Source organism: Ursus arctos, unplaced genomic scaffold, assembly GCF_023065955.2.
Source record: "Ursus arctos isolate Adak ecotype North America unplaced genomic scaffold, UrsArc2.0 scaffold_32, whole genome shotgun sequence".
Taxonomy (NCBI): domain Eukaryota; kingdom Metazoa; phylum Chordata; class Mammalia; order Carnivora; family Ursidae; genus Ursus; species Ursus arctos.
The window spans coordinates 23,013,085-23,039,914 of record NW_026623008.1 but is presented as its reverse complement, the minus strand read 5'-3'; the positions used below and the strand labels follow the sequence as shown (position 1 = coordinate 23,039,914).

General features: G+C 57.0%; 1 protein-coding gene across 3 annotated transcripts; it reads right to left on the bottom strand.

Annotated features, from left to right (window-relative positions):
* Positions 1-5,007: 5,007 nt before the first annotated feature.
* SERINC2 (serine incorporator 2) lies at positions 5,008-26,026 on the bottom strand. Of its 3 annotated transcripts, XM_026516831.4 has the most exons (11): positions 23,535-23,606; positions 21,899-22,026; positions 14,943-15,104; positions 13,960-14,150; positions 13,449-13,528; positions 12,838-12,975; positions 11,960-12,129; positions 9,980-10,070; positions 9,538-9,679; positions 6,890-7,105; positions 5,008-5,596 (listed from the first exon to the last, which is right to left on the bottom strand). In XM_026516831.4, the coding sequence occupies exons 3-11, from the start codon at positions 14,976-14,978 to the stop codon at positions 5,461-5,463; spliced, it is 1,200 nt and encodes a 399-aa protein (XP_026372616.1). In that variant the 5' UTR covers positions 14,979-15,104; positions 21,899-22,026; positions 23,535-23,606; the 3' UTR covers positions 5,008-5,460. The 3 variants fall into 3 exon arrangements, with proteins under 3 accessions (XP_026372616.1, XP_044246458.3, XP_026372615.1); XM_044390523.3 differs by lacking the exons at positions 21,899-22,026; positions 23,535-23,606 and adding an exon at positions 25,976-26,026; XM_026516830.3 differs by lacking the exon at positions 21,899-22,026 and having other exon boundaries at positions 23,535-23,632.
* Between the last annotated feature and the right edge of the window lie 804 nt (positions 26,027-26,830).

The window sequence follows — 26,830 nt, the reverse complement described above, 5'->3', positions numbered from 1 at the left end:
GGTTCTCGCCCTCGTTGACCTTAGGAAGAGTCCGACGATACAGTGAAAACCACACAAGAAGACACAGAATCACACCCAGCATCGAAGGCAATGCAAAGGAACAGAGAGTGCACTAAGGAAAATGGGGAGGCTGATTTAGACTGGGGGGTAGGGGAGACTGGGGTGTCAGGGCCCCCATCTTCCTCCTCCCTAATAGATTTCCTGCTCTCTGCACTAACAGGCTTGCTATGGATCAAAGCTCCTTGCTCCAGGCTGGATACACAGGAACCAGCCCCTCAACACACTGGCTCCCTTTACGATTTTCCTCTCCACCTCTTGCCACCATCATTCACACCCACCTCGAGCAGGGCAAGGGGCTGGTGTCCCTGGAGCCAGAGGGAACACTAAAGCTGACCTCATCTGTTGGCCTAAACTTTATGTCTCAGTTCCTGAGTACTGACAGCCAGAGAAAGAAAGGAGCCGCCATTCCTGTGGCTCCCACACTGGGCTCAGAATGGTGCCAGGCCCTTTAGAGATATGCTTTCCCTGACCATGGCAACATCCCACGGGGTGGGGGCTCCTATAAGCCCCATTCTGCAGATGGGGAAACTGAGACCCAGGGAGGCCACAGCAGCTAGGGGCAAAACCAAGGTAAGAACCTAAAGGGTCTTGGCTCTGGAGTCCATGCTCTTCCTGCAACCCAGCAAAGCGGACGGAATAAATGCAATGGCCAACGGCAGCAAAGACAAAATAAAACGGAACAGAAAAAAGAAAAGCACCGAAGGTTATGTAAATGCCCAGCACCTGAGGATTAGCGAAGGAAATGACAGAAGACTCAGTAGGATCCTTTGTTGCTGCTTGAAAAGGTGAAACAGATGAATGCTTTTCACACTCTTGTACTGTTTGCCACCAGCACACCTTGTAGCTAAAACGATCTTGAGGTGGGTACGAAGTTCAGTTCACCCGTGAGCAAGAAACAGCATCTGTTCATTTGTTTCATATCATCTTTCTGTGTGTTCAAACCCCATCCCGCCAGGCTGGCGGGAAATTCAACCGCAGCTCTTCTTCACTGCCCCCCACCACACCCGGTCCACTCCGCGGTAGTGCAAAAGTCCTGGGGTCACATACAGCAGCGAGGCAGTGGGCAGAGTGGGAGAGACCTGTTGCCAGGTGAAAACTGGACTTCCACCCCCCCCAAAACACCTCCCTCCCCAGGTCTGAGCAGCTCCCCCAGGCTCTGCCCTGCTCCCCCAGCTCAGCAGGAACTGGGGCGCCCACCCTTGCTCAGGGAACCCACAGCCTTCTGCCTCCTCTTCTGTCACAGAGAACTTCTCTAGGGTCTCAGAGAAATGGCCACATCTCTCATCAAGTTCCTGCAGGGGCTCTTCCTCTCACCTCTCCCTCCAGAAGGCACCTTGGCTGCCCCCTCACTGCCCCTCCCCCACTGCCCAGAAGCCTCTCAACAGACTGGGCTTTTGGTTACCAAAGCTAGTAGGGGAAGTGTTATTTTGCAAGTAACCTCCCTCTCCTGCTTCCCACACTTCCTCAACCCGCCCCCAAGGTAAGGAGATCTAGAACTTTCTTCTCCTGTGTGTTTCCTAGAGGAGAGAAAAATGACTATCTCAAAAAACTATCTTGTCCGAGTTTCTCCTGCTACATGCAGTATGTATACGTACATATGTCTGTTATATAAATACATAGACTATACATTTATTTATAAATATATACATAATGAGTGTGTGTTCTACACTCTTGCCACCCAACAGTCCTGAGTCACAGAGATCAGTTTCTCTTGTTTATTATTATTATTTTTAAAAATTTTATTTATGTATTTGACAGAGAGAGACAGCCAGCGAGAGAGGGAACACAAGCAGGGGGAGTGGGAGAGGGAGAAGCAGGCTCCCAGCAGAGCAGGGAGCCTGGTGGGGCTCGATCCCAGGACCCTGGGATCACACCCTGAGCCGAAGGCAGACGTTTAACGACTGAGCCACCCAGGCGCCCCTCCTGTTTATTATTTTTATTATCACTGAAATTAATGATCGTCTCACATGTCATATCAGAAATACATTCAGCTGCAAGGAACTTAATACCCAATCAACAGGAGCTGAAACACACTGGCCTTTGTTTTCCTCACGTAACAGAAGCTCGGGGTCAGGCACAGCAGGGCGCATCAAGGACCCAGACCCCTTCCAACCAGTTCTCTGTACCACGATCCTCACCTTGTTGGTTTCTCATCCCCAGACTTGTGGCCTCACTGTCCCAAGATAGCTGCTGTAGCCCCAGCCATCTCATTCGTGTTCAGATAGGAAAAGGGGAGAATGAGCAGTCCCTTGTAGAAGAAAAGCAGCAGCTTTCCTGGAATTGCTCCTTAGCCTTCCCCCTGGGATGTCAGTAGCCAGCATGTTGTGAGGTAGCCACTGCTCTTGGGGAAGCTGCCAAGGGACTCGCTGACTTTTCCCACCCTCGTGATGGTGGCCGGAAAGGGAGGGGGTTGTTGGGAATGTCTGCTGGTTAACCACACTGTCTGGCTCCGCCAAGTGCCACACTCTATGGTTTACAAAACCGCCACTGTTGCCATCTTACGGAAGCTGCCGTGGAGGCTCAGAGACAGGACCGAGTTGCCTTGGGTCACGTGGTGAGGGAGGGGGGCAGACAGGACCGGAGCTGAGCCCGGAGAGCTTTCCAGTCCCCACACTGAGCTGTGGGCTTCGCACTCAGCTCTGCCCACAGAGCCCTTCTACAGCCGGGTCCAGAGGGGCTCCCTTCTGGTCATAGCCCCGCCTGTCAGGCTGGCCCGCGAAAAGGGCTGGGGTCCTATGGGCCTGTGCCACAGACCCAAGAAGGACAGGTGACAAAAGAGAGTGAGAGGGGAGAGGGGCAACCGAGGAGAGGGTGTGAAGGAAAAGAGAGGGGAGCTCAGGAAGGAGGCGGGGTGTAGGGGTGGAGGTGGGAGGAAGAAAGGGGCAGGGAAGAGGGCAGGAAGGAAAGGGAGGAAGGGAAGGAGGGAGGGAGGACATGTGGAGCCATGGTGCTGGCCAGCAGGAGACAAGGGGCACCCAGCAGCCAGCCCCCTGGCTGGGCAACAGTCAGCCCTGACATCTGCCCCCACCTCCACCACATGGCCCACCAGGTGAGTGAGCACGACCCCTGCCTTACTGGAGGGCAGAACGGGGACTGGAGAAATACCGCTGGGGTGGGCCCTTCGCCCTGTCTGGGAGAAACCCAGGTGGCTTCTCAGAGGTGGTGACCTCCAAGTTGAGACCTGAAACTCCTTCTCCAGACATTCAGACTCTTCGGCCTGGCCTCTGCCCCCTTCCCTGCCAGGCCCACCCTGGCCCAGACCCTGGGCCAGATCTCATGCTCAGGGCAGGTTTGTTGAATGAATAATTTAAAAACTGTAGAGCAACGTGACACAAAAGGACAAAATGGACCACTTCTACAAATTCATTAAAAAAAAAAAAAAAGTTATCAGGAGCACGGTGTGGGCTTTTTCTCCCAAAGGCGAAAGGAGGAAAGAAACGAAATCTTGAGGGGCAGGGGGCAGGGGAGATTCGGGCTGCTCCATCGAGAGGGTTTCCTTGGGCTAAAGGGCACCCAGGGCCAAGAGCTTCCTCAGGACCTGTCCAGGGTTGAGAGCCGCTGTCCTCTGCGCCTGCCCCAGTCCACGCCCCACCCCCTCCCTTCATTCCTGGGCCCTGCCACCTGTCCCAGCCACCAGCCCTCTGTTTCCTCCAGGGAGATCCTTCTAAAATAACACCCTGACCACGTCACTGCTCTTTGCTTGAAGCCTTCCAGAACTTCCCCATGCTTACATCCCACCTTCACTGCTTCTGTCTGGCTCCAAAACCCTCCTCAGCTCCCCTCTACGCCGAGGATTACATCTGATCTCATCGCAATGGCCCTCAAGGGCCTGTGTGTTGGGGCCCAGCCCACCTCTCCCAGCTCACACCCACTCCTGACCCACACGCTTCGCACCCAGCCAGTCCCGGAACGCCCCACTCTCTCTTGTTCCCATGCTGTCCCCTCTGCCTTGAGCATTTTCGTTCCTATTGCCCCAGCTGGCCCCACTCACTCTGCAGGATGTCTGTCCTGATGCCCGGCCCCTGGCAGGCGTCCCCTCGGCGCAGCCTGGGCACCCCCACAGCCCTCGTGACCCACGAGCTCCCTGGAAGCGGCCCATGCCCCTGCACCCCCAGCACCCAGCAAACCCAGTCACATCCTATCTGTGTGTTATACCCACAGACATGGCTTGTGCGCAGCCGTCATATCAGGACCAGGCTCTGGGGCACAGCCAGGAGACTGCTGTCCCGGCCGCATCACCACACGCCTTCGGAGATGGAAACCAATGGTGTCTATCGAGCCCCTGCCGGGCACTTCACATCAGACATTTCATCCATGCCTCACAACAGCCTGGGAGCGGGGGGCGTCCTCCCGGCTGATGGCTGAGCCCCCAGGGCCCAGAAGGGAAGGACTTGCCTGGAACCCCACACAAGCCCCACGGCTTCCAAGCTTCTCAGATCCAGGCCCGCTCGGCTGACTCAAGCGCGTGCTCTTCCGCCACCGCGCCCTGAGTCTGGGGATGGGTCCGATTCTTCTCTGCATTCCCCAAGACCCCTGGCCCAGAGCAGGTGACAAGGACTATGGCTATGGCGGGAGGAAGGAGTAAGACCCTGGCGGTGGGCCAGAGATGGGCAGGCACTTGGTGGGGGGGGGGGCACTGGTAGGATGATGAAGACGGCCCCCTCAGCCACCCCACACAAACGCTCCTCTCCACCCTGACTCTGGCCTCACCATCCCTCGTGTGGACACTGTCCCAGGGCCTTTCCTGGCCCCGAGAAGCCCTTTATCCAAAGCCCGTCCTTCCCCTATTCCCTCCCCTGCCTCTGCCCCAAGGCTCTCCCCACCCTACAGAACACAGCTGGGGTCCCTCATCTGGCCTCCTCCTCCCTGACACTGTTTCCGCCCCCACACTGGCCGCAGACGGTATGGGGGCCGCGCCCAGGGTGGGGGCCACAGAACACGGGAAGGTACATACACTGGCTTGTTTATTGCGTGAAGTCATGGAGACTCAGTAAGGCACGGAGTCCAGGAAGGGAGCGGCGTGCCCTGGGGGACAAGGTCAGCCCTACCCGGGCCTCAGTGCCGGGCACCCCATCCTGGGGAGTGCTCCCACTCTCTGAGTGGCTCTGAGCTTCTCTCCTTCAGGTCCCTCTCCCGGGGAGCTGAGAATAAGGGCCCTTTTTTCCCAAGAGGGTAAGTGTAAGGGATGGGGGACAAGGGTAAGGAAGAGGCAGCTCTGTGGCCTGGAGGCAGCGGGAAGGTAGGGCTCAGGCTTGGGCCTGAGGCTCCCCATCCCTGAAGGCACTAAGAACAGGGGGCCCGGCTCAGGGGCAAGTCCCGGAGGTGGGCAGGGGTAGGGGCTCAGCGTGGCTGACTCACTGAGCCCCGAGGCACCAGGTGGCCAGGCAGCAGGGGGCTGCCTCAGCTGAAGTCGCGGTTCGGCAGGAGGATCGGGGCCACCAGGGTCCACAGGTAGAGAAGCAGCCCCGCCCAGCTGGCACAGATCTTCACCCACACCGCAGTCCACGTGCTGGTCATCTTCCGGGTCTCGCTGGGTCTGGAACACACCGTCATCCCAGTGAGCCTGGCCCCCGGTGCTGTGACCCCAGTTCCGGTCCTGCCCTTACAGACCCTGTTGTGACCCCAGACTTTGACCCTGGTTCTTACTCGGTAACCCTAGCCCCCCATCTCGGGTATTCTTGACACTTGGCCTTGGCTCTCTCTTTGACCTTCAATGTAGCTTTTGACTAATACCACAGACCCGACCCTGACCTCAATTTCATCACTGATCCCAGTTACCTAGACTCTAAAATTATAACCTGGGGCGCCTGGGTGGCACAGCAGTTAAGCGTCTGCCTTCGGCTCAGGGCGTGATCCCGGCATTATGGGATCGAGCCCCACATCAGGTTCCTCTGCTGGGAGCCTGCCTCTTCCTCTCCCACTCCCCCTGCTTGTGTTCCCTCTCTCACTGGCTGTCTCTCTCTCTGTCAAATAAATAAATAAAATCTTTAAAAAATAAATAAATAAAATAAAATAAAACTATAACCTGACTCCTGGTCCCTGCCTTTGGGACTCTGGAGCTCCCGACCTTAGTCCTGACCTCCAACCTTGACTCTAACCCCCAATCCTGTAACTCCATCCCTGACCCCTGACCTTAGGACCAAGTTCTGATATCTCTGACCTTAATTCTGACCCTCGACCCTGGAACACCAGTCCTGACCCCTGATCTTCTTACTCTGATCTTAGTTCCTTGACCTGGCAACTTCAATCCTGGCTTTATGGCCTGCTAACTCCAATTTTAACCAAATGACCAAATCTGTGATTTTATACGGCCCCAGTCCCAACTCTTGACTTCATGACTCCTATTCTTATCCCTGTGACTGATTCTAACCCCATACCCTAAATCCTAACCCTCCAGCCATGAATCCTAACTGTGACCTTATAATGCGAATCACCACTCCTGATCTGTAAGCCCCGTCTGCCCTGCAGAGACCCAGCGTCACCTCCTATGACCACCTCCCCTCCCCCCCAGCAGACTAAGACACTGGCCCGGAAGCTGGGGCATAGATGGGCAGGCTCTGCGGAGGGTCCTGGGTGGACCCTTCTAAGGCCCAGCCTGAAACAGGCATCAGGAGAAACCCAGGGGGGAGGAGCCGGGGAGGGGGGCAGAGGAGAAGAGACGTGCGGCTCCCACACCCCCGCACGGCGGATCCGGTCCTTGCTGGGCAGATCCGGTCCGTGCTCGGCGGATCCCGTCCCTGCTCGGAGGATCTGGTCCATGCTCAGCAGGATCCGGTCCGTCGCCCATGCTCAGCAGGATCCGGTCCGTGCTCGGCCGGGCTGCACGCACCTGTACCAGTTGGTGAGCGTCATCATTATGTGCAGCGACGCGAGCACCAGGCAGAAGTGGAAGAAAGAGTAGCTGTAGGTGACACCGTCCTGCTCGTTGTCAAAGGCCCGGCCCTGGCATTCCACCACCTGCCGCTGCTGCGTGACCTCCAGCGTGGACGGGCACTCCTCCGTCTGCATCAGGCTGTTCACCTGCCGGTGGTCCGAGGAGCGCAGACTGTAGGGGAGGGAGGAGAGAGGCAGGTTGGAAGCTCCAGGGGGCCTCGCGAGCCACGGCATTGGCTCAGCACGGCATCCTAAGGATGGGCACGATGGTTCCAGAACCTCGGGCCCTAGTGACCTGGTGGTTAGGTTCTGGGCCCACCCACTCCCTGCTTTGACCGTGAACTCCACCCCCACTTCCTGTGTGGCCTTAGGCAAGACACTTAACTTCTCTGAGCCTCTGTAAAATTGGAGGTTACAGTGCCTCCCTCGGAGAGTTGCCAGGAGGATTAATAACGTAAAGCCCCCAGCACTGTGCCCAGCACAGAGTACAAACAAGAGAAACAGGTGCTATGATTCAGTTTGTCCATCTGGCAATCCCGTAAATACCTACGGAGTACCTAGTACTGCAAGGGACCAGGCCAGGGACAGCATTCATTGATCATATAATAATTAAGAATACTCATTTGCCATGACATTCATTTTCCTTCTATTAGTTAGGTGAGTAGTTTTACCAACGATGTCCCCTATCTCCATATTTATTATTAAAAAATACTAACAGCAATGATTTTTTTGCTCATTTCTGTAATGAGGTCTTGATGTTTTTAACAGTATTTAATAGTGTGAGACACATAGCAATTTTGAAAATCCAACTTGCATTTGGGACAAAAGTGACACAGAAGGAGAACTGGACCCCAACCCCACCCCATCAAGCTGAGAAGTCCCCCCCACACACACCGAACTTCTGCTGACCCAAATCACTAAACACCAAATACCATGCTGATGTCTAATGCATGGGAGCCCGGGTCCTGGTGCCACAGCAAGGCACGGCGGGCCCTCCTCAAGGGTCCCTGCGCTTGTGGCTGCTCCTGCTTCCTCACTTCCTGGGTTTTAAGAACTGTGCTAAGGGGACGCCTGGGTGGCTCAGTCCGTTAGGCGTCCGACTCTTGGTTTCAGCTCGGGTCATGAGCTCAGGGTTGCAGGATCGAGCCCTGGGTCCGGCTCTGTGCTTAACAGGGAGTCGGCCTGAGATGCTCTCTCTCCCTCTCCCTCTGCCCCTCCTCCTGCTCTCTCTCTCTCAAATAAATAAATAACACTTAAAAAAAAAAAGAAAGAAAGAAAAAGCACTGTGCTAAGAACAGACAGGAGCCTGGGCTCTCAGAGACACTGCCAAGGGACCACAGGCCGGGGAGCAGCTGGAGGCGGAGCTCGGAGCCCGGGTGCTCTGCGGCCACCACGTGCGCGTGACCTCGGACAGGTGACTGCTCCCCTCGAGCCTCCTGTTTGGTTATCTGTACCATGGAGGTGATCTGGGCCTTTCCAGGTTGAAAAAGGGATCAAATGAGGTGACAAAGAGTGACCTGCCCAGGCGTGACTTGGAGAAGGTCTTTTGAAAAAAGCTCAAAACGAAATGTGAAACAGCCTCGAAATGTTTGGAGACAGGTGCGCCGCTCTGACGAAAACAGGCCCTGCCCGGGACAGCTGACTCGGGCAGGACAGAGGAGCCGGGCAGCGGCTTCCTCCGGGCGGGCATCGTGCGGAGGCGCAGAGAGCGGCGCTGGGAGCGATGCTGGGCCCCGCAGAGTCGGTCGCGAGTCCGCCGGACGTCGTGTACACGGCAGGTCCACTCAGTATTATCACCTGGTGACCCTTACACAACAGCCACTCGCTGCCACCCAGCCGTGCAAACGTTCACAGTTATTTGCAATAAAAGCAAACACTTATTTGGCGCCGACTACATGCCAAGTTCTTTCCTAAGTGCCTTATTCGCACCCGCTCATCTCCCACCCTTCCGCGATCCCGTGAAGTAGGTACCGTGTTTATCCTTGTCTGACAGAGAAACAAACCGAGGCACAGAAAGGTGCAGCGACCTGCCCAAGACCGCCCCGCTGCTAAGCGGCCGTGCCACGTTCAAACACAGGCGCTTTGGCTCCAGAGTCCACACCGATAAGCACTTGCTAAGCTGCCCCTTTAAAAAAAGCTGTTACGTGATCTTCAAGCCTGAACTGCCCTCTCTCAGGTGACACTGGGGGGTCCCCACCACCCTGGGCACTGGAGGTTACCATCCTCCACCATCACAAAAGCTCAGAGAGGTGAAGCCACTTGCCCTGAGACCACACAGCAGGTGGGTGACAGGGCCTGCACCTGCTGGCCCCAGTCCAGGCTTCTTCCCTGCCCCCACAGGCACCTGCACCCTACTGAGCCGGGCACGTGCCAGCCCGACGTGCAAGAAGGGGCTCTGGGCCAGGAGGCAGCGTGCAGCCGTGCCTCTGCTGCCAGTCACGCCGTGCCCTCAGAGGGACTCCGTTTTGCACCAGCACAGGGCTGGACCTGCACTTGCTAAGGGCATCTTCCCACTTGGCGTCTGGGCTCCCACATCCTCCCCTCACTCGTACCTTCAGGCCCCCGGTCATGATGCCTCCCCAGAAGCCAGACGCCCCCCCCTACCCGATGAAGAGGGTGCACAGGATAAAGATGACGAGTCCCACGATGCTCGGTGCATCCCACCAGTGGGTCTCGTAGCCGTCGGCGCCTGCCAGGATCGTCCCGTTGCCAAAGCGGGTCAGCAGGTGGGGGTTGCACTTCTGGTCTAGAGATGGGAGCATGGTCACCCTCGGCCCCTGCAGGCCAGGTCTGAGGAGGGGCCAACCCAAACGGACAGACATACAACTGACCATCCAAATCCCAGCGACAGACAGAGCTTAGCAGACGAATGACAGAGAGAGAGCTCCAGGAACAGATAGGGTCCTCCTACCTCCCTGAAGGACTCCGATGGGGAACAGGCTGGGCTGCAATGTCCCTGTCACCTGTGAGGGTCCCCAGCCCCTCGGAAGGCCGCTGCTAACCTAGGAAGGAGCCCAGTCTTCCCCAAACCCAGGCCTGTACTCACCGGGGACACTGGACAAGGCCAGCCAGGTGACAAACATGGTGTAGAGCGTGATGACTGAGGCCTGCAGCAGACCCGAGTTGGGCTGGGCATCCTGGCAAGAGCAGTCCATCAGGAAGACCCCCGTCAGACCCGGGGGGCACCCCACCCGCACTTAGCCCACTCACACCCCACCTCGGGGCCTCAGGAACCCCCAACACCCTAGGGCCATCCCACCCCACGCCCTTTGGGAGAACACAGCACCCAGGCCACCCGCCACCCACCTCGCCCACTCAAAGGTGGAGGCCTCCTTCTTTCTCTTAACGGACTATCCCAGTCGCTCCCCTGCTGAGAATGCACCCAGGTGAATCCCTTCTCATTCTCAATTAAAGCCATCCCGGGTTTGCCCCTGTCTTCATCTCCCCCTGCTACCCCATCCCACCCCCCCACCAGCAAACTCCTCCCCGCCGACTGCGCTCCAGCCGAGCTGGCCTCCTCTCTCTCCACAGAACCCACCAAACCCTCTCCCACCTCAGGGCCTTTGCACTCGCTGCGCCCTCTCCCTGACACGGTCCTCCCCCACATCTCCACATAGCCAGCCTCCTCTTAGCATTCAGGCCTCAACTCGGAGTTCCCAACGAGGGCCCGACACCCTGACCCCAGCAGCAGCCCCCCCCACTAGCCCACCCACCTTTTGTCCACTCTCTTTTATTTCCACATAGCACGTATGATCCCAAATTATCTTCCTTGGCCTCATCTCCTACCAGCCGTTCTTCCCCACCCTCACCACACACATGCTTGGAATTAGGAACCTAAACTTTGATTAGGAGGGGGCGCCTGGGTGGCACAGCAGTTAAGCTTCTGCCTTCGGCTCAGGGCGTGATCCTGGCGTTATGGGATCGAGCCCCATATCAGGCTCTTCTGCTATGAGCCTGCTTCTTTCTCTCCCACTCCCCCTGCTTGTGTTCCCTCTCTCGCTGGCTGTCTCTATCTCTGTCGAATGAATAAATAAAATCTTTAAAAAATAAAAAAAATAAAAAATAAACTTTGATTAGGAGCACAGGCTCTGGGGCCAGTAAGCTGTGTGAGCTCAGACGCATCTCCTTCCTTCTCTAAGCCTCCCTTCACTGGTCTGGAAAGTGGGACGATGGCGGTGCCTGGACTACATGACGGCACAGGTGCCATCAACTAGCAGCCGCTGGTACTCTTCCCCTCTTCCTCACAGCTGCACCCCCAGCATCTCCAAGAGGGCCCGGTACACAGTAGGCGCTCCGGAAGTATTTGCTGAATGAATACTCATTACTGTGTGAGCTGGGACAGAGGCATCACCCTCTCTGGGCTTCAATTTTCTCACTGGGAAATAGAGGCTCCGACGAGAAGGGAAGTTCTCCACCTTTCTGCTAAAGACCCTCAAAGGCTCCCCAAGCTACCTGTGAAACCCCTGGTGGGCTGAGATACCCAACCGTGAGGCACCGCTGGGCTCACAGGGCTTTCTTCCTGAGGAGCACGCGATGACCTGGGGGGCCCCACCTGTTACCCCCGGACGGTCTGGGACTGGAAACTGTGCCACCGCACCTCCCAACAGCACTTGATAAGGGCCTAGGGGTCGTCACTCAGTGGTCCTCCCTAATGGTCTCCCATGCCCATAAAGACAGCAATGATAACAACAATCGATGTCTGATGGATATCTATAGGCCAGGCCCTGTTCTCTGTGTTCACAAACTCTATCTCAATCCTGCAAGGAGCCCCAAAGGGTAAGCATTACCTTCATTTTTACATGTGAGAAGAGAGAAGCACAGAGAGGGTAAGGCACTTTCCCAAAGACACCCAGCAAGTAGCCATGAAAGCTCTGATTCCGACCCAGGGAAGCTGACTCTGGAACCCGCTCTCTTAGCCCAAGCATCCGTGACTGACGGCCCTGCCCCAGGACCCCAAGTTCCTATCAGGAGGCCCCCCGACCCCAAGGGGCCCGGCGTCAGGACAGGCAGAGACGAGCAGGCTCACCTGGACCCTGGGCAGGACGGCGACCACGGAGACGCAGAAGCAGAGGGTGAGGTTGAGGCCGATGAAGACCTTGCCTTCGTAGCAGCTGCCGGGCTGCGTGTAGTAGACGAAGAGAAGCGTCACGGCCGCGACGGACAGCGCGTAGAAGAGGAGGGTGAAGAAGAAGAGGCCTGGGCGGGAGGGGTGGCAAGCGGCTGGGTCAGGAGGCACGGGGACCCCCCCTCGAGGGGGGCTTGTCGGGCCGCCCCCCGTGTGGGCCCTCGGCTTCCTCGTCGGAGGAATGACATCGGCGTGCCCTGAATGTCCGTCACTCGCCAACGCCTGTGGGAGCTTTTGCCCTGTCCTGAACTGAAAGGATTCACTTGCCTTTAATAAGTTAACCATGGAAAGAAATACAATGAATACAGAAGAGTCTTTCACAAAGGCCACGGGATGCATGTGACCCGCTGAAGCCCTGCTCTCTCGTCAGGGAGACCACTTTCGAGAAGCAGGTAGTCCAAACCAGCACCTAAGTGAGTCTTGCTTCGATCGACTCAGAACTGAAAGGGAGCGGGGCAGGGACCCACTCTGCCCCCGGGGGGCTTCAGGGCCCCAGTGTCATTCGGTTTGGTCTGGGCTGGCTGTGCGCGGCCCACCCCGCAGGAACTGCTGAACTGGTCCCCGCCAAGGCCTCTCTGGTCTGGGTCTCCTCGACCCCCAGCAAAATCATCCCAGAACCAGCCGCCCCTGACCACATACACCCCCTTCCCTCCATCTGCCTGGGACGGTTCAATCGCTGCCCTAGGGCCCTCGAGGCTTTCCTCCAGCTTTGGGGACCCCCTGCTGCTCAGGAAGGTCCAGTTCCCAGCGAGCACGGGGGCTGTCGCGACATGGCTCACCTGCGTACCAGGCCCGGGAGTCACACTCCTCGGCCTTGCCCAGCCACCGCTGGTTCCAGCAGTGAGCGAAGTCGATGAGCAGCACCAGCTGGATGAGGATGAAGAGGAAGGAGCCCACGACGCCGAAGTAGAACCAGACTGCGTGGGGAGAGGGGGGAAGGGTGGGGGGCAGGGCCGCGGGGGAGCAGCCTGAGTGCCGGGCTCCCGGGATTAAGGCGGCAGCCACGCTCCACACCCCCGGTCTCCCTCGCACGCACATTTATTTGTTCAACAGTCGTTACGCCGTGCCCTGCCATGGTGACACTGAGAAGAAGCAAAGTCCCTGCCCTCAGGGAACCCCTAGCCAGGTACAGAGAGGCAGTGTGGCGGGGTATGGGGCAGGGGCGAGGCAGGTTCCACCCACCTGCCCCCCACCCCACCGCCATATTGCCCAAAGGCCATGTGGCCAAGCACCAGAGCGCTGTCTCCTGGCCAGGAAGGCAGGGGGATGACCCATTCAGCAGCCTGGGGTCTGTGTGCCAAGGCAAAGAGCAACCCCCACCAGTGCTCCTCCCTCTGGAGACCTCACCTCCTTCCTGGTAGCACCCATCCGTCCCACCAAGGCCACCTACCATTGGTGAAGGAGCCGTCAGGGATATAGAACGCGCCCACGGTGATGCCCACGAGGATGAGGAACTTAAAGAACCAAAATCTGTTGGGGGTGGGGAGGACAGACCAGGGAGCTAAGTGGGGGGAGGGGACCAGGCCCGCCCCCAGAACCCCTATCCCCAAAGAGCCGGTCAAGTGAAGAGGGGCTTTCTGATGGTCTGATGGACACAGAAAGTCTGTCCCGGCCCTAGAAAAATCCCTGAGGGACAGAAGGACTAAGTCGGAGTGACGGTGGTCACCCAGGTCCTTGTTCCAACTGTGTCACTGAAGTGCTATGTGACCTTAGGCATGTTCTCGCCCTTTCTGACTTGTATATCTTCATCTGGGAAGTGGGAAGAACTAAATGAGCTGGTCTCTGTGCTTCGGTGGCTCCCGAGTCTGGGGCAGGGCCCGGAGACCGCTGGAGACCGGCCGGGGCAGAAACCGCGGTGGGGACTGGCTGCAGGCGGTGGGGGGGGGGGGGGGCGCCCTCACCCGTTCTGGACGGCAGCCCTGGGGTCCCGGCTGCTGCGCACGCAGATCATGAACAGGGCGAAGAGGAAGAAAAAGGCCGCCGTCGCAAAGCACAGGCGGTAGACAGCGCGGTGGCCGAGCAGAGAGCCGCAGTCAATGTGGCCCTGAAAGATGACGGGGGTCCCGGACCCCTCCTCACACACCCATGGCAGCTGTGGGGAGACAGAGCAGCGTGAAGGCCCCCGCCCGCAGAACCCTGGGCCGACTCTGCCAAGGCTCCCTCCTTCCCCCGCCATCGGCACCCCCACCCAGCCCGGGGCTGTCGTCCTGTGAGTCAGCCCCCAGGACAGATGGGGACACATGCTCCAGTGACAGATCGTTCCCCTCTGCTTGTTTTCCTGCTGTCGCCCCCGCAGCCTCAGGACCGCATGGCACTGTGGGAAGCAGGACTGAGTGCTCTCCTCCCATCGCTTACACCAGAACCCCCGGGGACTCTGGGGGAAGGTGAGATTCCGGGGCCCCTCTCTCGGACAGAGCCAGAGTCCAAGGTGAGTCTGAGAACCTGCATTTCTAGCACACTCCCCGGGGCATTCACACCTTCACGCACACTCCAATGTCCGAGCCACTGGCCAAAATGTGCCACTGGGTCTGTGCCAGGCTCTGAGATGCTGGGATGGAGGGAAGAGTGAGGACCCCAAACAGGGCTTGAGCATAAGGAGGGAAAAGCATGCCCTGGGACCTGTGTCCAGGGGGAACAATGACGATTCGTAAGATGCTCCGAGGGGCCCACAGCTTATGAGAAACAAGAATTCCCACGTGAGATTCCAACTGTCCTCCCCACACGAAGAAACGCCCCCATCACCAGCCCTGGAGGGTGGGCGCCCCAGCCTTCTGGATTAGCTGGGACCTCAAGCCCCCCCCCCCCCCGAGCAGCTGGCCCTTCTTCGCTTCAGGCCCGGTCCCGCCGGCTGCCCCACTCCCCTGCCTGCCCCGGGGCCCCTCACCTTGTGCAGCTGACTCTCCACGCCGGGGCTCAGCATGATGATGGACACCAACACCCCCAGGAGGAGGAAGGCCGTGAAGATGAGGCGGGTCACGGTAGAGTTGGGGCTGGAGGGGCAGCAGCCACAGAGGATACAGGGGGCCGAGCCGCAGAGGCAGGACACCTGCGGGAAGGGCAGACCACAGGCAGGTACCCTCACTCCCTGCCTCCTCTCCCCTTCCCCACCCAAGCAGGGGCACCCCCGCCTGCCCAGTTCACGTCTCCAAATCTTTGCCAAGCCTGCCCTCCCTGGGCCAGGCAGGGGCGCACCTCCTCCTGAGACATTATCCCATTGAACGTTCAAGCCCCAAAGGGCGCCAAGGAAACCAAGCTTCGAGAAGGTTGGGTCACACTGTTTCTTACGTAGGGGGAGGCAGAGTGCTAAAAGATAGACAGATAGATAGATAGATAGATAGATAGATAGATAGATAGATAATTGATAGACAGATCGATCCAAAAGACCAGCTCCAACACTGATAAGCTGTGTGGCCCTCTACAACTCACTCAACCTCTCTGAACCTCAGCTTCCTCATGGTACCCACTTCTCACAGGAATTTTAAATTGCAAAGTGCTCCGGCTTCCTATTCCCCCTCCTGGTGTAGCTTTTCTCCATAGGACTTGCTATCATCTGCCGGGCCTTCTCTTTTACATGTTTGTCTTCCTCCCTTTTCTAGCATGTAAGCTCCTCCAGGGCCGGGGTTTTGTTCTCTGTGCTGGACCCAGAAATCGGAACGCCGCTTGGCTCACGGCAGGAGCTCAGTGACTATTCACTGAGCAAATATAAAGTGTCCGGCACAGTCCCAGACACATGTTAAGACCGCCAGAAACAGCCAGCTCGGGGTAAACAGCTGCTGAATGAATGGAATGCAGAATTGTGAGTGGCTGATTTCCTGCTCCGGGGCTGGCCCTGTCCTGGACAGCAGTGGCGGTCTCCCCCCTCCCCCTCCCGGCTCCGCTGCCCAAGCCCGGCCTCCCTGCGGCTGGCTGAAACCAGGTAGGGGCTGGTGATGCCACTCTAGTCACTGCTGGCATCCCCAAAAAAGACTGACCCTTCTGGGAACCGGGCCTACATCCAGGTACATCTGGTCACCAGTTTATCTCCCCCCCCACCCAGACAGCCCCAGCTCTTCACCCACGTATTTAAGAGTCAAGAGCAAGAAAGACACCGGCCCTCCTGCAGGAAAGACACTCAACAATCATGCCACCTGTCATGGTCGTTGCTGCCCTGAGAGTCAATGACGGGGGCCTTCTTCAGACTGGGGGTGGAGGGTCCCTTCCCTGAAGAAGTGACATTTAAGCTGAGCTGAAGAATGAGGAGGCCCTCTCCCGACCAGGGGGAAGAAAGAGTGTTCCAGACAGAGGGCACAGAGGTGGAGGCAGCTGGGCGACGGAGGAAGAGAAAGAGGCCCTTGTGGCCAAAGCTTCGAGAGCAGGTGGCGAGTGGGGGGTGGCGAGGTCGGCCAGGCTGGCGGGGCCTGGCAGCCGTGTGCAGAGCCCTGGGGTTGATCCTATGAGCAGAGGGCATCCAGCAAGGGTTTGAAGCTGGGAGGGACAGGAACAGCCTTACACGGAAAGACTGGCTCTGTGCAGGGCAGGCTGGAAGGGGCCCCTGCCTCCTCAGAGACCCTGCACCTGCCTTTCTGGACTGGTCCCAAGGTGTGCAGCACACGCTGCTTGACGTGTAGCTGCCCTTCCGTCTCCCCTTCCCTGCTTCCCAAGAGTAGAAACACCCCTGGAAATGCTCCTTGTTACCCATCTCTCTCACCCACGAAGCCAAGTACAACATGTTTGCTAAATGCAACGCCTGCAGAATGAATTTCCTCTTCAGGGTCCAATCATAAGTGGTCCGGCAACTCCGGGTTACATCTTGCAGCCCTCACCCCAAGCCCTGCCTCCTACTGCTGGCTGCCTTTTGGGGGTGAAGGGATGAGCAAATGCCAGAAACGTATTTCCTAAACCATAAAGAACATTCTGGCTATGAGACAGGCTAGCTATTAGCCCCATTTTACAGATGAGGAAACTGAGATCAGAGAAGTTAAGAATGTGCCAGAGTCACCCAGCAAGTGGAGGGCACTGCTGAGATTCAAGCAGTAAGAGTGACAGCATTCGTTTGGGAGTTGCCCGGTCCCAGGCCCCGTGGTAAGCCCCTTATCTACACCACACATCACTGAGCCTATGCAGTTAGTGTGCTGTGCCTCCCACTTACAGACCGGGAAGATGACTGGGGCGGGGGGTGACACGACCAAGGTCACAGAGCAGGTAAGCTGAGGAGCTGGGGTTCGAGCTCATGTCTGTGTGTACCAAGGGCCCACTAGCTCATTGATGGCAGTCTCACTTAATTTCAAAACACCGCAGGGATGGAAACCGACGGAGGCCCACGAGCACTGGTCTCAGGGGCCACGTGTTCAAGTGCCCGAGTCAGGGCCTGGCTCTGGCTTGTTTCCGCTTCGATTTGAGACATTTGACACATGAGAAAAGCCACCCCACTGCACTCGGGGAGCCTGGCCTTTCAATTCACCCTAATTCTTGGAGATCAAAAGCCAGGTGTTCCTTACACCCGAAACCTCAGGATTTCCAAGGGCCCGTAGCCAGAGAGACTGGGTCAGGGAGAGAAAAACACACAGCAGCCCCCAGCACCAGCTGCTTCTGGTGCATCCCTGGAATCCCTCGTGCGTTCTGACCCAGGCTCTCCACCCCTGGGGCATGGCTCCAACCAGAACCTCTGCCTGCAGAAGCAGCGGCTGGCAGGAGTAAGGGCAGACGCGTGTGTACGCGCCTACACACGCACACCCACGTTCACCGTGGCGCTGCTCATACCCGGAAAGCACTAGGGGGAAACTTACAAGAACTCAATGCCCGAGCAGACATCGTGGGGCTCCCCGAAGAGGGATCTCCGCTGAATGCTGCGGACGTGTAGGTAATACTTAAAGGGGGACACGTAACTAAGTATAATTACATACAAATTCTACCGCAATAAAGCTGATTTTATTACTAAAAGGGAAAAATTTTAAATTAAGACAAAAACCCAAAATAGGCACAAAGCTTCAGTCTTTATGAGCTTATTGGAATCTCAAGAGGCTGCAAATAATCTACTTTATGTCCAGCGCCAGGGGCCGGTGGTGGTCCATTCACTCCATGGAACATTACAGGGGCAGGAAGGAAAAAAGTCACAGGGCTGCAGGGCAACACGGACTCACATTTATGACGCAAGGTGAAGAGCCGAGGCAGACGTGACATGGCTCCTGTGCTAAGATTACGCTCCCGCCCCCAATCGTACTCAGGGGAGCGGCAGCAGCAGAGAAGCACCTAGACGCGGGGTACGTTTTCGCAGCAGCCAGGTTCTTGGAATGGGCAATCGGATCTTAGGAAGCCCTGCGTCTTACAGTTTTCAGGCTGCAAGGCTCCTTGGCATTCAATTGGTCTGGCCTCTCTCTCGAAGAATCACCCAGAAAGCAGCCTCCACTGCTTACGCACTGCCAACGACAAGGAGCTCACGACCCCTGAGGCAAGCTGGACTGCTCTGGAACCATGTGTGGTTTGGCATGCTGGCAACAGGCTGTCACCGATCATTCGCACTCTCTCCCGGTTGCCCCTAAAGCCAGGGACATTGGTTCTCAGGGCCATTCCTGGGGCACCGGGCAGGCAGGGGAGGGAGCTAAGGTTGGGGCCACAGTTTAAAGTTGTTTTGTTTAAAATAAACTGACCCCGGGGCACCCTCAGTCACTTAGGCGTCTGCCTTCAGCTCAGGTCATGATCCCAGGGTCCTGGGTCCTGGGATCAAGCCCCGTGTCAGGCTCCCTGCTCAGCCGGGAGTCTCCTTCTCCCTCTCCCTCTGTGCGTGTGTGCCCTCTCTCTCTCAAATAAATAAAATACATCTTTTTAAAAAAGTAAAATAAAATAAACTGACCCTCCACCTCTGGGTATTAGTCAAAACAGATATCTGCGCGCCCATGTTTATAACAGCATTATTCACAATAGTCCAAAGGTAGAAGCCGCCCGCATGTCCATGAACTGACGAATGACTAAACGCAATGTGAGATATACATACAAGGGAATATTATTGAGCCTTAAAAAGAAAGGACATTCTGCTACAACACAGATGAATCTTGGGGACATTGTAGCGAATGAAATAAACCAGACACCAAAGGACAAATGCCATACGATTCCACTGATGGGAGAACCTAGAGCAGTCAAATTCACAGCGACGGAAAGTAGACTGGGGGTTCCCGGGGGCTGGGGCAGAGGGGAGTGGAGGGAGAGTTATTACTGAATGGGTAGGGAGTTTCAATTTGGGGAGGATGAAAAAGTCGTAGAGATGGATGGTGGGGATGGTTGGACCACAAAGCGAATGTCGTTAACGCCACTGACCCGCATGCTTAAAACCGGTTCAAACGGTCAGTTTTATGTTATGTGTATGTTACCACAATAAGGAAAAAGGAGGGGGCTGTTTTCAAGGAAGCGTAAGAAGTCAGCCAGGTGAGGAAGGGAAAAGTGTTCCTACAAAGGGAACGGCATGGGCAAAACTGCGAGACCCACTGTCTCTTCGGGGCAGCTGTCAAGAGAAGAAGGCAGGGGGATGATGCTTTACCCTGAGAGCAGGGAGCAAGCATCCCGCAGGAGGAGCAGACGTCAGATCTGCATCACCAAAGACCACTCTGGCCACAGATGGAAGACAGATGCCGGGGTGGTGCGTCCTCGGAACAGGGAGAGCGAGCGAGGGGGACAGACTCCAAGGGGAAGAAGACGGGGCCAAGAGTTTTTCTTGTGTGCTTCAACCCCCTATATTTCCCCTTCAGACACTACCGTTCGTTTGGGATGATTTCATTTTGATATCATAAAAATAGATATTCGTTTTAAATATATATATATCCTATGTCATGAGATAAATTACAAGCTCCTTGAACACTAAAAAAAAAAAGTGTTAAAATGGAAATATTTTTAAAGATTTTAATTTTAAGTGATCTCTACACCCAGTGTGGGGCTCGAACTCACAACCCTGAGATCAAGAGTCACAGGCTTTACGGACTGAGCCAGCCAGACAATCCCTACAATGGTAAATTTTTATGTTATGTATATTTTGCCACGATTACACAAAAAACTGGTCCCAGCAAGGATGGGGTGCCCCTTGTAGACTTCGTGAACAGCCCCAATACTAGCCGAGCCATCCTGGGACTGGAGGAAACACAGCAGAGAAAAGGTCGGTCCCAGACTACTCAGGGCACGCTTACACCCCCAGGCAGTGCTAAGAATAGAGGGCTTAGTCTTGGCTCTGCCACCAACTTGCAGAATGACCTTAGGCAAATCTCTTTTCCCCACCGTGGGACTCGGTTTCCTCAGCCATAAAGTGGGCTCCTGGGCTGGATAAGGAAGTGGCTCAGAGCCCAGGCTCTGCAATCAGAGGGTCCCAGGGTCCCCGGCTCTACCACCTCCTCGAATGAGGTCTTGAGCACTTTCTCACGAGGGGGTGCTTAGAGGGGCCGCTGCAGGCCAGCTTCCTGCTACGTACTGTCGTCGTCATGCTCATCTCAGTCCCACTTAACCCTCACAACGTGCTGAGACAGGCACGGCTGCTGTCTCTGCTTCCTTACTCTCTCCGCCCCAGAGAGAGGGGCGAAGGGACAGCCCACAGTCACGCAGCTGGCGAGAGCCCACGCAGGATCTGCGTCCCATCCTCCGACCCTTTCACGCTCCCTCGCATGTAGAGGATAATTAGATTTGATGGCATGCAGATATTAGACAAGGCCCACCCTAGACGTTTGCTCACCGTCCAGCCCACCAAGTGCTGGCTGGCCTGGTGACTCCCATTCCATTGTGGGCCCATCTTATCTCCTCTTAGCCGGGACTCACTCTCGCCCCAATACAAACACCAACCGAAAGGCATGATGGGCAGATGCAAATGCATCATGGCTGAAGGTCTTTTCCATGGATCCATAGACTCCAGAATGTTCCCCCAAAGATGCCCAGGAACCCCCTATCAGAACTTTCCTCCTGTGGAGCAAATCTCCGTTGAAACAGGTTGTTTCTGGTTTGTTGTTTCTTTGTTTTTTTAAGTAGGCTCCCCGCTGGGCATGGAGCCCAGTGCGAGGCTTGAACTCACAACCCTGAGATCAAGACCTGAGTTGAGATCAAGAGTCGGATGCTTAACTGACTGAGCCACCCAGGTGCCCTCGAAATAGGTTGTTATTGGTGTCCAGCAACACCCAACTGCCCCACTTGATACTGTGTGGCTGTGGGGAAATCACCTTCCCTCTCTGATCCAGTTTTGTCATCTGTGAAATGGGAATCGTATTAGCTGCCTCACTAGGGTGGCAGTGAGGACTGAATGGGAGAGGGCTCACTACAGTGCTGGCCTGTGCCACCCCTGGACAGCGCTGGGCCCTGAGTGAGGATGCCGTGATGGTGGCTGCTGCTGGTATCATTGTCTGAGACAGGATGACCATGTCACAGGGCTGTGCCGAGAACCAACGAGACAGCACGGTGAGGGGCTCCGCACAGCGCCTGGCACGTGGTGGGAACTCAGTAAATGTCAGAGGTCAGAACCCCAAGGTGAGGCCACTGAAAGGAAGGACGGGTCCCCTGCACACATTAGCTACTCAGTAAGTGGACCCCCCAGTTCTACCCGGGACCAGCCCTGTCCCTCAGGCACCCGGGATGTTAAGGAAGGGAAGGTGTGGACAGAAGCCTGGACCAGGAATCAGATTTTAATCTTGACTGTCCAGCTCCGCAACTGTGCTCCGTGCAACCTCTGGGAAGTTGGCTAACCTCTCTGAGCCGCAGTCTGTTGAGAGTTTGAGCAAGCCTGTCAGGTACCTTCCGGACTCAGCATTGGAAGCTTCCATGACTCAGCGGCCAGCTTAGGCTCCAGAGGGAATTCTCCACCCACCTTGCCAAGAAGATAACAACAATAGCGCCACTCACTGTCGCCAGGAAGTAGGTGGGGCACTCTTCGATCTTCCTTAAACAGAACCATGAGGGGGGCAGATGGGGAGACAGAGGCACAGGGGATTGGCAGGTCACCTCTCCACACGGGCCACTCCCAGGCCAGCCTGGCCAAATGGAAATCTGGTCAACTTCGGAGGAAGCGCTCCCTCCCCTACCAGGAAGCAAACCCTTCTTGGCCAGAGACCCAGCCCAAACCTAGAATTCACTGGGAGAAAGGGATTTCAGAGACCACTTCTGGATTCCCGTGGGCTCGTACCCACACACGCACACGCACACACACACACTTCACAGGTGGGTAAATGGAGGCCCAGAGAGGACAAGAGACTGTCCAGGGACCCACTCTACAGCCTCTCTGTGCAGATATCATTCTCAGAAAATGGCTGTAAAGTAAATCTCTAGATCCCTAAGCTCGCCACCCCTACACCCCATCCTAACACACACACAAACCAGGGACAAAGGAAAGCAAGTCCTGGGATTCAGGAGTCACCAGACCCCCCTCTTCCTCTCCGCTTCTCTTTGTGTAGGGCAGGGGGGAGGGAGCTGCCTGAATGAACCTCGGATTTAATGAGGGGAAGAGGGGAAGGAGAGGGGGCTGGGAAAAAGAAAAGGAGAAGGGGCCTCCCAGGCGGGGTCGGGCTGAAGCTCCTCCCCTTTGCTGGCTCCAGCCCCAAAGCAGAGGCTGGCTGCCCCCCCCCCCCCAGGTCCCTGAGCCCAGGCGACCAGGTACCCACCCCCAGTCGCACACCCCAACCTCCCTCAATTCCTGGGTCTTCCAACCCAGAGCTGGGCCCAGGGGTGGTTGGCACCCCAAACCGACCTCACTCAAGGGTGGCTTAGGAAGGCGGATGGGGGCTTCCCACCCCCATTTCAGGCTCGGGGCCTAGAGGACAAGGGTCTGGGGCTCCTTGGGGAAGTGTCCAGGACTTCCTGTGAGCTAGTCGGACAGAGGCAGAGACAAGATTGGACGGTAGGGCAGACCCACAGACACCCGTGAGACAGACAATGACTGATGGAGAAGCCACGGACGGACAAAGGCAGTGGGATAAACGAACGGACAGAAACAGATGTCAGACAAATACAAATGGGCAAACTGAGGCAGGCGGGCAGGGAGACAGACTGATGGACGGATTGCCAGAGGGACAGAAAAAGACACACTGCAGAGTGGGGCTGGGACCAGGCGGGCCACACAAAGAGTCAGAACGTCCGAGAGAGAGGACAGGCGCACGGCGAGGACGACCCCAAGTTGGGCGAGGTGGGGCCGCAGCGCGCACCCCCACCCCGGGCTCTGGGCCTCAGTCTCCCCAGGACCCGAGAGGGGCGCCCGCCCAAGGCCCGCCCCTCCCCCCGCCGCCACCCCGGGCGCGCCCCAACCCCTCCCCCGTGGTAACCCGAGCCCCGGACACCAGCTGTCCCCGGCGCACGCGGGTCCGGGATGGGGGTGGGGAGACCAAGGGACGGGGGGACCAGAGGGGCGAGGTGGCGGGGTGCGGGCCCAGAAAGACAAGTTTGCAGGAAGGAAAAAGAAGAAACTATTTGGAGGAAGAAGACGGGACAAAAGTGTGGGGCCGAAGAAAAGAGCCGGCGACGCGCGGGCGCGGGGGTCAGGACTCACGCAGCTGAGCACGGAGCAGGCCCCCAGGCAGGCCCCCATGGCGGCGGCGCCGGGCGCGGGGCGCGGGGTGCGGGGCGCGGGCGGCGGGATCGCTGGGGCTCCGGGCGCCCGGTCCTGGCCCCGCCCCCGCCCCGCCTCGGTCGGGCCCCGCCCCCGCCCCCGCCCCGCCCTACCTGCCGAAGGCGCTCGCCGCTTTCCGGCGGCGCTCGGAGCCTCTGGAGACTCACCTGCGGCAGGTGCGCCCAGCGAGACCCCTAGGGAAAGTGATGGGGCCCGGGTCTCCCGCGGCCGTGCAAGCCGTGAAGCGGGATCCGACTCTGCCCCTGGTTCAAGTCCTGGTCCAAAGCGAGGGTTTGGAAATCCTGAGACCTGGGTTCGAGTCCAAACGAGGCCACAGAGTGACCTTACAACACTGTCCCCCCACAAGGGGCAGAAGCCAAGTGATGGTCACCCCAAACTCCTCGGTGCAGAGCCTCCATCTAATACATAGGTGTTGAATGGTGCATGATTGGATAAAGAAACCTGGGCAAGTCACTGCACCTCTCTGAGCCTCAGTTTCCCCATCTGTAAAGTGGAGATACCCACCTCAGGGGGCTGCTACAACACTTAGTAGATGCCTGACAAATGTGAGCTCCTCGTCGTCCCTGTTTCTCCTAAGACCCTGGCCTCACACTCTTTCAGCCATCCTTCCCTCCATCCACCTGTTCTTCAAGCTCTACTGACTCCTGTCTTGGACCACACGCTCCCCCGAGGCATTCCTGCTGGCTTATTGCTCCCCAAAGATGCTCAAATTCTGGCCCCCAGCTAAGGAGGTCAGAAGGGGTGGGTGGGTCACAGTCCCAGCCAACTGCCCCGCAAGGGTAGGTGGGGGAGACCCAGAAGCGGGGCTCTATAATTACACTCAGTTTACCCTCCAGTCCTCTCCTCGCTCAACCCTAGACAGATAATGTTAGGGCAGGAAGTCTCAGTGCCTCACAGCTGGCCCTGGGGCCAGAGATCCGGCCTGACTGCCTCCTTGGGTGATTCATGGAGTGCCAGGCTATTAATTGTGCCCAGGACTGTTCCACAAACACACCCCACAGCTTCCCTCCTCCCCACTTTTGTCAGCATGATGCTCTCCCCCTGAAAAGTCCTTTTTTTCTCCTTACCTCCCCCCGCCCCGTTCTGCCCTTGGAAGCCTCGCTCACATCCCGTATCTTCTCAGTGAAGAGAACCACCAGTACCCCCAAACCACTACCTGGTGCCATTAGGAATGAATATCCTCCAGTTTCCCTGTGTTTCCACCACGTGGGCCTATGTTACGGCCTCACAAATAACTCAAGTTACCAAAAAGCTCGAGCAGGTACCAAACTCCTTCACCTCCATGGTCCCATCCAAACCCCACAATCACCCTAAGTAGATTCATTCCGCACTCCACCCAGTTTACAGATCAGGAAACTGAGGCTCAAAGTAAAGTGACATGCCACCGGTAAACCGAGCCTTGAAACAACATTCGTTGTGATTATTGTGGGCTGCTGTTATTGTCGCTCAAGGCCACACAGATCAGAAGGGCAGAGCTAGAAGACCACCTGGCCTGGCCTTGACCTTGGAACCCAAGGCCTGTCCCTGACATCTCACTGCCTCTCTTGGAAAGTGGAGGGGGCGATATCCTCTCTCTGTACAAGAATGGGAGCCGTCCTTCCCTAGTCCGAGACCCTCAGGAGACCGTGAGCCACGCCGGGACTGTCTGTGTCCGGCCGCCCCTCCCCTGACCTGCACCCCGTACCAGGCCCAGCACGGTGTAAGCAGTCTGTGCTTGCTGAATGCACACACGTCTAAACTTCCACCACAAGCCCAGTGTCCTCAACTGGTTGTGACTGATGGTCTGATCCCCAAACAGCCCATTCACAGTCCTCTTCTCCCCAGCAATCCTTTGTGTCTGGAATGCCACCACGCAGTCTGGGGGACCCTTCCCACAGCCGCCCGCCCCAGGTCAGCGTCTTTTGACACTTGTGCCCCAAAGGCCTGACTCCCTTCCTCAGCCTCTCCCTCGCTCACGGCCTCATCCAGGAGAAAGCACCCAAGACCAAGACAAGCGACAGCTGAGACTCTTCTTCTGTCAGAGCCTCTGTCACCCTTGGCCATCCTAAGGGACACTTCACCTCCCTCCTCTCCCCTAAAATGGAGATGCTTATCCTGCTTAACTTCCCAGAGCAGTTGTGAACATTGAGAAGGCATTCAAAGACATAGGCAGTTGTCTGAAAGGAGGACGGGATTAACAGGTACCAAGTACCCAACCCTATCTCGTTTTAGATTGCAGTTTTCCAGAGCAGGGTGACGCACCGCCGTTGTCCTGGCCCCACCCCGCCCAGGATCCCCAGGACCCAAGCGAGTGGCCCTTGCGGCCCCGTGGCCCCCACAGCCCCCTACATGGAGGGGCCTCCGCGCTGTGGATAACTCACTGGGTTGCCTTGTCCCGGTGACTCCTCCTCTTTCAGCCTCATGCTTCTCATCTGTAAAATGGAGACCATCGGTTTTGCTTGAGCTATCTCGGGATTATTGAGAGATGAAATGAGGAGGGAGATAAAGAAGCTTCATTTCTTGTATCTTGCCCAGCCTGCCCACCTGTCTCCCGGTCTTGAACCTCCTTCGTGGACCAGAGTCACTCTGTCTCTCACACGTCCAGGGGCAAGATCACGGTCAGCAGCTGCGTGACCTTGGCCAGTCACCCAGCCTCTCTGAGCCTCACTGGAGGTTGGGCTCCAGGATCATCGCAGTTCTTTGAACTACATCATACCATGTAAACTATTCCCATTGAGAGAAATACACAAGAGTCATACAGTCCATCCCTCTGTGCCCATCACCCAGCCCAGACAGGTGCTCAGCTCTCCAGATCCCAGAGGAAACAGCCTCTGTCTTCTTGGCCACTCCTCCCAAGGATTCACCAATCTGATCTCATTGGGCCTCAGTTTTCAAATCTCAATATAGCAATAATCCCCTGCTCAAGCCCCTCGGGCCCCTCAATGTTCCCCAGTCCATTCTTGCCCCATCTCCACTCACCATCCTCCCGTCCATGAGGACTCAGATGCACTCTGGCTTGGAGCCTCCTATCCACGGGGCCTCGCTCTCCACACTGGCCTCCACTTCCTGCTTCTGACCCATTTACAGAGTGGGGCTGAGGCTATCTTTTATGAATATGCATGTGGGATAATGAGGGCTTGGGATTGGGGGAGGACGTGGCAAGAGGCGTTCACTACGTGCCATCCACCCGCTCTCCCCATACACAGCCCCCCAAGAAGGCTGCCCTCCCTCCCAAA

Coding starts and splice junctions, on each gene's coding strand:
- SERINC2 (XM_044390523.3), bottom strand. CDS start 26,026: ATGAGAAGCATGAGGCTGAAAGAGGAGGAGTCACCGGGACAAGGCAAC. Junction 9,680..9,979: donor GGCCTTGTCCAGTGTCCCCG/GTGAGTACAGGC, acceptor TCCCATCTCTAG/ACCAGAAGTGCAACCCCCAC. Junction 7,106..9,537: donor CTGTGCACCCTCTTCATCGG/GTAGGGGGGGGC, acceptor CCTCCCCTACAG/TCTGCGCTCCTCGGACCACC.